Genomic DNA, 11,006 nt, shown 5'->3' with positions numbered 1-11,006 from the left:
CCGCGCCACCCCGCGTTTCCGGCTTCGCTTTATTCTCCATTTTCTCCTTTTCTTTCTCTTGTTTATATTGTTTCTTATCTTTCTGTTTGTTCTTTGCGCTATTTTCTACTCATTGCATGTAGTGTGTGTGTGTGTGTGTGTTACTTGTGGTGTGTGCGTGTGTTACTGGTGTGTGTGTGTTACTGGCGGTGTGTGCGTGTGTGTTACTGGTGGGTGTGTGTGTTACTGGTGGGTGTGTGTGTTACTGGCAGTGTGTGTGTGTGTGTGTCTGATGCGTGTGCACGGCTGGCAGTGTGTGTGTGTGTGTTACTGGCGGTGTGGGGTGTGTGTCTGATGCGTGTGCACAGCTGGCGGGGGTGTGTGTGTTACTGGCGGTGTGGGGTGTGTGTGTCTGATGCGTGTGCACGGCTGGCGGGGGGTGTGTGTTACTGGCGGTGTGGGGTGTATGTGTCTGATGCGTGTGCACAGCTGGCGGGGGTGTGTGTGTTACGGGCGGTGTGGGGTGTGTGTGTCTGATGCGTGTGCACGGCTGGCGGGGGGTGTGCGTGCGCACGCGTGTGTGCTCTGTGCATGGCCTGTCTACACGCGCTCTACTTCGGACAGCCTGACGTCCTCTTCTTTGTGGCCTGATGGCTCGTGTGTGGCCAGCATCCCACGTGTGCTCGGAAGACCGGATGACACGGGTCTAGTAGATGAAGCCGCTTCGACGTCGGAAGCGTTTCTGAAGACCGGCCTGTTGGCTTCTGACAGCTGTGTCCCGTCTGTCACCGTGCCTGGGCTCTGGCTCCCCACTTCTCATGTGGGCTTTGCTTTAGAACATCTTGGGGGCTGGAGCCCCAGTCGGGCGGGTTGGGACAGGCGTTCTAGGTAGCGAGGAGCCGAGGATGGACGACGGTGCCGGGAAGGTCCTCACTGGCTCCCCAGGTATCAGGAGGTCACTGCTCGAGCCCCGGTGATGGGATGGGACTGTCCAGGAAGAGCTGGGATTTTGTCGATTGAGAGTTTTGTGCTTTGCTCCGTTTAGTGCTGTAGGGGTTGATCTGTGTTAAATAAACATAGGAGTTATTCCCAAAGCAGAGGGACAGGGACAGGGACAGAGAGGTGGCCATCCTTGCTCTTTCTAAGCCTGTCAGCGCCTCTCAGCGGAACAGGAGCCCCGTGGCAAGGCCAGCGGGAGGCGGGCGCCGGGGCTTCGGCCCTCCGACTCGTGGGGGGCCCAGATGGCAGACGTGCGTGCTGGTTGCAGGACCACAGACAGCTGGCACTCTGTCCTTGTGAGCCTGCGTTGCCTTGCTCGGCTGTGCCTGGCCCAGCTCTGCGTGTCCGCTTTGCTCCCCAGCGTCCGCCGGCCGCGCTTCCCCAGCCCCCTGCGGCCGCTGTGGCTGCTGCGTGCCTCGGGCGCGGCATGTGCGCTGTGCCGGGCATCTGGGCGCCTGTTTTATTGTATTTCCTTCATGCTGTCCGATCCGCTCTGGCGATGAACCCGGCCCGGCAGCCTGGGCCGTGGCTCTGGCCATCGATCGCGCCCTTTCTCTCCGCCTGTCTCCTCGTTCTTCGCTGTACTTTTTCTGACTTTTGGAATTTCTTTGACTTCTCTTTGCTCTAGTCCCTCGGAACCTCGATGTTTCATTTCTATTCTTCCAGTAAGTTCTGCGAGCTCAAGACCGTCGATGTCCCTGCCTGTCTGGCCCTCCTGAGGCCAGACGTGTGCCCGCCCAGGGCCCAGCTGGGGCGCCCTCCACCCCACCGCGTCCACGGGTCCCAGCCAGCAGCTCTCACCTCACCTTTTGTCTGACAGGGCCGGGGCGTTTTTGTAAAACCGAGAGAGGCCGGCTGTGTCCCCACGTGGGCCCCACAGGCCCTGTAGAAAGGACACAGAGAGGAAGGGAAGTTTCCATGGGAGCTGATGCCTCAGTTGAGACCTGAGCAATAGCTTCAGGCCGTCGTGGGGCAGGGCGGGTGGCGGAGTCGCTGCAGCCAGCAGCAGGAGGCCCGTCCCGGTCCCCGACTCGTCCGCATTCGCGGTGCCTCTAGCCCTCTCGTCGGCCTCTTTGGCTTCTAATTATGTTTCCGCTGATTTTACTGGGTGTTCCCGGCCTCCACTGGTGTCCTCTGCACTGGGCGTAAGGTGCAGCCCCTGCCTGTGCCCCTGGCGAGGGTTCCGTCTGCTGCGTCACCGGTGTGGTCCTTCGTGGGGTGGGCTTTGCGGTTCCTAGTCGGGGGACGGCGGCTCTGGCACCGAGTTCCTGCCGAGGTGGTCCTCAGGCGCTCACGGGGTCGCTGTTGCGTGTGGCACACTCGCCCTCCCAGCAGCCGTGGCCCAGGGAGCTGGCTCCACGCCAAGCTTGCCGAGCCGTCGAGTGTGCCAGAGATGCGTTCCCAGTGTCTTCAGGCCAAGCGGATCGCGTGGCCTCGGTCTCACGCTGCTCCCCGCTGGGGTTGGGCGCTGCCGCCCAGAGCCCCGCCCGGCCACAGGCGCCTGCCAGTCCCGCCTCCTGGCCGCCCTGAGGCTCGCACTCTGCCCCTGCGGCCCAGGGGCCGCGTGTGGCCTGGAATGTGACGCTGTTCCTTCACCCCTCAGACGCAGACTGGCACCAGTATGATGACATCATCTGCATGAAATCCCCCGGGCGGGTCCAGAGGTTATTCAACCACATCTGGGACACGACGAAGAAGGACGTCATGAAGGGGAAGCAGATCGCCGCCGGCGTCATGCTGGACCGCCTCCTCAGCGTCCTCCAGACCTGGAACGCCATCAATTTGAAGAACTTTTTCACCCAGTTTAAGCAGTTTTATTTTGTCGTCCACATGCCCACCATCCACGAAGGGAACGCCCAGCCCTGGCAGGAGCTGCAGTACGAGGAGAAGCAGGTATCGGGGTGGCTGTCCCCTGCTGCCGCGCCGCCCAGCGCCAGAGGACCCCCTGCATTCGGTGGGATGGGTACAGGGGGACAGGTACCCTCAGCCCCCGAGCCCGTCGCTCTGCCTCTCGGGAATTCTCCGTCCTCCACTTTCTTCCTCCTCTCACAGCTGGACCCACCTCCTCACCTAGCCCCCCACTGAACCCCGTTTCTCACTGGGCTCCACCCCATCACTAGACCCACCTCCTCGCCTGGCGCCGCCCCCACTAGACCCTCCTCCTCGCCTGGCCTCTAGGCAGAGTACAAAGAAGGGTGGAACCCTCCTTAATCGCATCTCCGTGGTTGCTGTGGTGTGGCCTGGGCAGTTTTGAGACGGACCTGGGGCCACTTCTGAGATGGCAGTTGAACCCCAGCCTGAAGGCCTGCCACCACTGTGGGGTCTCTGGACAGCCGTGTTGGTGGCAGCTCCCGAAGGCCCAGGGTGGCTGGGCCCAGAGGGGCGGGTGCTCGGTGTTTCATGGGGAGGCGGGGCCGTGGGACGACTCCCCCATAGGCCCCTCAGGGGCATCGGCCTCTGCTGAGCTGACACGGAACTGGGGGCCCACTGACGGGGCAGTTCTGAGGGGTTCAGCCCCGTGATCTCGTGTCTTCTTTTTCTCCGGGGCCAGGTGAAGAAAGACCTGTGGGATCATTTGACAAAGCAAGTGGCACCATTTCAGGAAGGAAGTGGGGACCCTCTGCCCGAAGACCGGCCAGTGAAGAGTCAATTGAGAATGGGCCTAATTATCCTTAACTTGGTGGAAAATTTTGACTTTCCCTTGTCACCCGATGACCTGGCCTTGCTATGCACCCTCCTCTGCTCCAATGCCAATTCGCCAGATGCCTTTCACAGCGACCTAAGCTGTATCTTTGAGACATCGCCGAGGTAGTGTGTGTGTGTGTGTGTGTGTGTGTGTGTGTGTGTGTGTGTGTGTGTGAGAAAAGATTTTATAGCGATCTGTAATGATTTTCATCTGATAAAAATCAGCGCTTGTCATAGAGGGATAAACACTACCCATAACTTTACCACTCACCATTCATCCTTCCAGCCTTTTCCATGGCATCTATGTTAAAATCTTATGACATGTTGAGTATGCTGCTTTTGAGACACTACGGTGTGTGGCGACTCCGTCAGGAGTTTCCTGGGGGGCTTGCTTGAGGGCCTGCTGAGTGCCCGATGCTTTGTGGGGGTTGCTGGGGGTACCCCGTCTCCCTTTCTCCCTGTTCTAGTCACTCAGACCGGCCCTGTGCGAGGAGCTGGCACTTCCTGCTAGGACATTAGACCCGCAGGTGCGTCTGACACTGGCTGCCCTCGCTCACTGTGGGGTTCTGCTCCCCGTCTAGCTGGCGAACGTGGTTGGTGAACCTGTGCCAAAGGAGTATGGACATGAAGGTCGACCTCTGGGTGGGCACCCTGCCCGTGCTGCACCACTGTATGGAGCGGTCCCCTCCAGGGAGGGACGCCGGGACTCAGCCCGAGGACACCTGGGCAGCCCTCGAAGGAATCTCTTTCTCGGAGTTTCGGGAACGAAGAGCAGATTGGTAAGTGGGCACCTCTACGTGGAGGTCTCAGAGTGGACACTGTCCCCTGAGATCTGCGCTGGGCTTCAGCGGCGCTGTCCTGCCTGCTCCTAGGGACGCGAGTGTTGTGCCACGTCTTGTAAAATTATTTCTTTCAAGTTTTTTTTTTTTTAAACTACAAGACATATAAAGAAACTTACGAAAACAGCCTGTCGCAGTGCCGGAGACAATCGGGTCGTTGGCATGAGCGGGCATATCTCCGAGGTTTCGTCCAAACGTGGATATGTGGCTGCTTCCGTGCTGGAGAGCCGCGGCCCAGAGGTCATGTATTCTGTCTTCCAACCTTTTTTTTTTCCCTCCCACTTCTCAGTCCTTGGTCAGTAGGTGGACATCCGCATCGTCCTTATACCAGCTGCTTAGTCCTTCATTTCTCCTGCGGCGGTGATGGGGCGGGGACTGTCGCCTGCTGTCGCTCTGTGCCCTGCTCGGATGAGCACCCTTGCCCTGTCCCCGTCTAGTTTCTCCTCGTAATAAATGCCCGAGAGCAGAGCGGGCAGGGCCAGGGCTTCGCACATCGGACGTGCACATCTTGAGGCGGCGAAGCCCCAGCCTTATGGCAAACTCAGCTTTCTTAGGAAAGACGCAGAAAGCTCGATCCATGGAAGAAAAATGGTAAATCGATTTCAAGCACGAAAGTCAAATCGCAATCAGAGAAGACATAAGTGTGAACTACGTACGGGAAGGTGGATACCGCCGCTCGTTGCTAAGCTCAGCGCCCCCCGTGCACGGTGTCTTTCGTCAGAGAAACCATTCCAGGCCTTGCCGCCCCTCCCCCGATCCAAAGGGCACCAGCCTGCAGGTTTTTAGGGGTTAAAACCATGAGCTAAATTAAGTTATTACGTCTTCACTGTTATTGGAACTTCTTGAAATTAAAGCCAAATTAAGATTATTTATATAATTGTATATTTTTTTAAATGCCCTCCAGTGGTATACGGATGATCTAGGAGAAATTTAGCCTTTCATGACAGATACTAGCCTTGGTCCTAAAGTGTCTATCTGTCTTTTGGGCAGAAGTGGCCGTTAGTACGTCCTGAACCGTTAGCCATATGTTCTTCATCACCCCCGTCGCTTCTGTGGCACCCTGCTTTATTTATTTCTCAATCATCATCTTTTGGGGTCTCCAATATAATTTTACAGAACGAGCATAGTTTAAAGACCTTTGCTGCGGCTCACTCGCACCGTTTGACCCATGGCGCTCAGTTACTCATCCAAATGTGTCATTCGTAAAGCATCGCGCCCACTTTGGAAAATACCATGGCGACGCCTCCAAAAGTTAACGTTGGTCGGAAGTTACAAACTTCCAGCTGCAAGTTCTGGGCGACACAGCGCGGTGACTGGTTAGCAGCGCTGTCTTATATGCTTGGAAGTTGCTAAGAGAGTCGATTTTAAATGTTCTCACCACAAGAAAGAAATGGGAACTATTCTAGGTCCTTCCTGCCCGTGGACCCGTGCAGTATTTGTCCTTTGGTGACTGGCTCATTCGCTTAGCCTCACGTCCTCCAGGTTCCTCCATTGGGCCGAATTCTTCGTATGTTATTATTTACTTTTCGTTCAGTTCACTACTCCGCATTTAAATGATTTTTAAAAATCCGGGCTTTCGCCCTCCCCTCGGACCTAATTTTCCTCACCTCGGTCTGTGTTACGGGGCTCACTGCGCCTTCTTCTGTTCCTCCTCGCCGTCCCACAGGGAGCAGCTGCTCCAGCTCATGGAGGAGAAGAAGCACTTGCTGGAGGTAGACGAACACCTGTTTCGATCCTGGTTCAGTCTGCTGCCTCTGGGCCACCTGGCTTCCTACATGGGCAACTTCTCCGACTACCTGTGCCGCTTCCCCTCACGTGTCCTGGACTGTCTCCTGGGGACTTCGTACCGGCTTCGAGGACTTCGGGAGCTCTCCAACGTGAATCTGGAGGTTCGTTGCCTGCAATAGGCTCTTGAGATCTTCCTGAGCACAAGCCCGTCAAAGAGTAAACGTGCAGAGCCCGGGATCCTTCTTCTCCGAAACCGGACAGGGCGAAACCCTTAGAAACCAGGGAACTGGAAGGGGTCCCCGTCTCCTAGGGCCGGAGCCTCGCGCTAGGCAGGATGGGTGCTGGCCCACGTCACGCTTACTCTCTTTCCTTCCCAATTTTGGAGTGGAGAAAATGGTACAGTTTTAAATCCCACATTTTATTTGTGAGAGATAGAAGGGTAGTAGCCTAGCACCTCAAAACCTCTTTGTAGGAGGAGAAGGATTCATCGGCGGGGCCTCTTTCTGTGGAATTTTTTTCGGGTCTGTCTGAGCGAAGCCAGCGGCGTCATCGTTAAATCTTCTTTCTTGCTTTTCTTGTCTTTGCCACCCTAGGATGTTGAGAATGTTCTGAAAATGCTGTTGCAACTCCTGGATATTTATCAGGACAAGTGAGTAGAAAAGCCACACGTATGTAGCTACCCGCCGCTGCGTGGCGCTGTCCCCTATTTGCTGCCATAATCGGAAGGTCATAAATCAGTGTATTTCCCTCTTCTTTCTTCAGCTTATTGATGGAATCATCCTATTTTTAAAGGGACGATAATAGATATAAACTGCTAAGATTTTCGGCTTCTTTCCATCTGGGCTTTTTCCCTAAGCATTTTTTCCTTTTACTTCTAACGATCATCCCCATGCGGCATATTCACCCTCATGTCCCGCATTGCGTTACTTAGTTTTTTCACGTTTTTTTTTTTTTTTTTTGCAAGTCGGGCCAGTTGAAAATAAAAATCCAAGTAGCTTTATTTACGTAATTATCCGAAGCCATCTGCTCCTGCGGGTTTTTGTGACTTCTGACACCTGCAGAAAGGGACAGGAAGCGGTGGGGGAGGGGCAGGTTCCGGCAGCACCTCCACCTTGGCTGAGTTCTTAGGGTGTTCAGGAAGGCGGAGGCCCGAGCGTCAAGCACCTGTGACTTCGGGGCCCTCCCCTGACCCCGGGTGTTAGGGCATCGCCCCAGCAAACCCTTTCTTGTGCTCTGGTCAACTCGCTCACTGTCACCTCCGGCCCGCGTGCAGCCGGACGCGGCTCTGTGCACAGGACACGTTCCTCCAGCCTTCCTTCCCTTCTCCTTCCCTCCCTGTATCTTTTGGAATGTTTTTCAGATTTAGGGAGTGTGTGAATCTTTAGTCATATACATCCTTAGCTTTTTTTCAAATCAGGGACGACCCTTGGAATAGTTTCACTTTTTGTTAAAACGGTGCAGACCATAGGCAACCAAAAGGATTCTGTTTTCTTTTTGTCTCGGTCACGAGTTCAAGATGGATTGAAATTTTCCGGCTGTTAATTGAACCTAACGGGGTCAAATCAGTGCCTTACCTGTCGGCGCTTTAAAGGGACGGAACTCATCGTGGATAACAGTACTGTTTCCCACTTCTGCCAAATCGCTTCAATGATTTCTCTTAACTCTTTGCGGGGTAGGATTCTTGAGGAGCCCTTGGTACAGTCTTACTTGACTGTGTGCCTGAGAATTCATGAAGCTATCTGCAGACTCACAAAAGACCCGGCCTTTTATGAGATGCCTGCCTTATCTGCCGAGATTGTTTGCAGAATAATACTTAACACTCTAGCGGTAAGTGGGGCACATATATGTCATTCATGCTCAGGACACGTATGGACTTCCAAGCAGCCTCAGCTCGAAAGGAGGTCGGCTAATGCTAGAATCGCAGAAATGACCCAGAGTGGCTGGTTCCCTCGTCAAACATCGCTGGGCGCCTGGTCGATGCCGGTTCTGTTCCGGGCATCGAGGATATTTTGGAGGACCCGTAGGCGCCCTTGTCCTCCCGGGTCTTACACCGGAGGGAGTGTGTAGATGACAGGGAAATGACAGCAGTGCCAGCGGCCGGGACAGCAGAAGCCCCTCGTCCCCACGCACGACCACGTGGTCTTGCTCACCCGTTTTTCCTGTACGTTTTATCTTAAACACAGAAGCAAAGGCTACAGGTCCCGCGTGCACACCTCGGTGCCTCCCCACACAGGTGCGCGCCCATCCTGCCCCCGAGGGCGACCGCGCCCGCGATCTCTGCCACCGCAGATTAGTTTGCCCGTGTTCGAACTTTCTGTTTCTTGCATCTGACTTGCTGCACTCACGTCACGTCTCCGAGATTCATCCATGGCGTTGCATGTGTCAGCCGTTCATGCTTTCTCATTGCCGCGCGGTCTTCACCCGCTCGAGTTTATGAGCTGTGAGATGTAGGTGCTATAGAAGCGAGTTTATGTTTAGACTCTTTATGAGTTAACCGTGTTACGAGTCGGAACTGTGACGATCACACATGTTTTAACTTGATTCCTTTTGGTTTGGTTCTTTAAAATACCACAGACGCATTTTAAAATAATATTATTGATACGATGATTGCTTTCGCCCGAAGCGGGTGTTATTTAAGCTATCATCGGCAGCTGCCAACTTCCAAATGAAATTTGCCGGTTATTTGGGGTTTATTTCCCTGCGGAAATAACGATCTTAAATGTTGGTTTGGCTCTCGGATTAGCGTAATCCACAGAACGGTCAAAATACTCTTCCTATGCCACGAAAACAAAAAGCTTTGCAAAAAAAAAAAAACCAGACAGGAGTACGTGCTGAGTTTTTTAAAGAGCTTTTGGTTGGGTGCACAGGGTTAATGGGGTTGACAGGGTACCGGGTGGGAAATCGAGGAGCGAGGTGAGTTTCGGGAGCAGGTTCTTAGGCTCGGCCTCTTCTCGCCCTTGTGTGCCTGGCCCTGTGCCCGGTGCCGGGAGCCGAGTTGGGGAAGGGCAGGGCCCGGCAGCGAGGACCGCAGAGGGCCGTCCGGTGGGCGCGTAGTTGTGGGGCAGTGGGTGACCGGGGAGCTGGTGGGCACGCGGTGCCCTGGGAGCACAGATGGGGGGAGTGGGCACAGGCTGTGGCCGGAGGCGAGGCCCCGGCCTGGGCAAGGCCTCATCACGGAGGGCGTGCACACCCGGCCAAAGCTTCTGGTTTGTTCTAGAAGGTGCCGTGCCCTTCAGGCACTTTTGAGGGCCAGTTTGTCCGGTTTTCAGCTGGAGCCGGTCACCGCCTCCACGGCCACGCTGTCCTGAGCACAGCGCTCCTGTCGGCACCTGAGCGCGTCCCTGCCCAGCACCCCCCGCCAGGGCAGAGGGTCCCCTTCACGCGCCCGGGAGACCGCCTCGGCGCTCCCGTCTGGGCGCTTGCCATAGGCGGCGGGCGTGTCTGTCTGTCTGTGGGCTGTTGGTCTGTCCACTCAATGCTCAGCTCCTGGGGCAGGACAGGCCTCTGCTTTGTCACCTACCATCCCGAGGCTTCAGGCAGAGGGCCTTGGTGGTTCTCGGGGAGCAGCTCTGGAGGGTGGAGCACCAGCAGATCGAAGTTTGGGGGTCCCGACGCTGAGGCAGTTCGGGGGTGTCTACTGAAGAAGCAGCACGCATACCCATACAGAACCAGAAGCCGAACCGTGAGGGCCCCTCCCAGGGCCTTGGGACTGACCCTGTGTAGGTGGGGGCTGGGCCAGAGCTGCTGGAAAGGAAAGAGGGGTGGGGGAGCGGGGGGAAGGGAGAAGCCTCACTGATGGCAGGGGATGGGGCTCACCTCTTGGCCAGCAGGTGGGCTGCTGGTATCCCTCAGGCCTAGGGCTTTGCTCTCGTACTAGCTGGGCTGCTCTGAGCTGCTGGGGGCTCTGCCATTTGGGGGTGCATCCCCCCCAGCCTGGAGAAAGCGGAAGGCTTCTCCTCGGGCTCAGGAGCACTGCAGAGCCCCCGGCTGTCATCGTATAGGGACTGTTCGGCAGAGGCCATCAATGCCATTCCTTGTCCCCCGACTTTCCCCCAACCACCCGCTCGGAGTGAACCCGCAAGCTCTGGGGAAATCGCAGCCCTTTGAAAACGCAGGCTGCGTGCGTGACCATGTCTGTGTGCGGCACACAAAGCCGAGCGAGAGCCGCTCACCACAGCCCTGAGCGCAGACGCCGGGCCGCTAACTCCTGCTCTCTCCCCGCCCCCCCGAACCCCTCCCCGCCCCGTCGGTAACAGGCTTCTGCAAAAGGACAAGGGAACGGCAGTGGGAAGACCTCGGTGGGGACCGTCATCCAGGCAGCTCTGAACACTACGAGGACTTGGCTTGGGGTTGTCTTTAGGAAGAGGATGTTCCAGGCTGCAGGAGCGTCCCCCGTCAAGTTCACCTACCACCAGGAGGTCCAGGTGAGCCGGGCCGTGACCCCTGGGACCGTCCTTGTCACGGGCACTGTTGGCCCGGGCCGGCCTCGGTTCCCGTCTGTGGGTGGATTCAGGCCCCGCCACTCCCCGGCTGGCACGGGAAGGTCTCTGGGCGGCGGCTTGCAGGGGTGGCATTTGGAGTTCGAGTTGGTGCTGAGGTTATGAATTGGGTTCATGACTTCGGAAACGGACAAAAGAGGGGAGAAAAAGAGGCACCTGCGAGGGAAGCTGCACAGAGTGGCGCCCCAACGAGAGGAGCAGAGAGATCAGCCTGGGCGGGTGGGGGGCGGGTCTCCAGATGGGACGGGGTGCTGGGGTGCTGGGGACGGGCCGGCAG

The 11,006-nt window shown here is 56.6% G+C and overlaps 1 protein-coding gene across 1 annotated transcript in view; it reads left to right on the top strand.

Annotated features, from left to right (window-relative positions):
* Positions 1 to 11,006, top strand: part of RNF213 (ring finger protein 213) — an 87,818-nt gene that overhangs the window by 17,113 nt on the left and 59,699 nt on the right. Inside the window, exons 10-16 of the mRNA XM_025047104.1 lie at positions 2,582 to 2,871; positions 3,530 to 3,786; positions 4,245 to 4,442; positions 6,169 to 6,391; positions 6,824 to 6,879; positions 7,907 to 8,057; positions 10,487 to 10,654. Coding sequence (XP_024902872.1) covers positions 2,582 to 2,871; positions 3,530 to 3,786; positions 4,245 to 4,442; positions 6,169 to 6,391; positions 6,824 to 6,879; positions 7,907 to 8,057; positions 10,487 to 10,654 — 1,343 coding nt within the window. The remainder of the gene's footprint in view (positions 1 to 2,581; positions 2,872 to 3,529; positions 3,787 to 4,244; positions 4,443 to 6,168; positions 6,392 to 6,823; positions 6,880 to 7,906; positions 8,058 to 10,486; positions 10,655 to 11,006) is intronic.

The sequence above is a fragment of the Pteropus alecto genome, unplaced genomic scaffold (assembly GCF_000325575.1).
Source record: "Pteropus alecto unplaced genomic scaffold, ASM32557v1 scaffold134, whole genome shotgun sequence".
NCBI classification, from domain to species: Eukaryota; Metazoa; Chordata; class Mammalia; order Chiroptera; family Pteropodidae; genus Pteropus; species Pteropus alecto.
The sequence above is the reverse complement of the archived record's forward strand: the minus strand, read 5'-3'. Positions and strand labels throughout refer to the sequence as shown.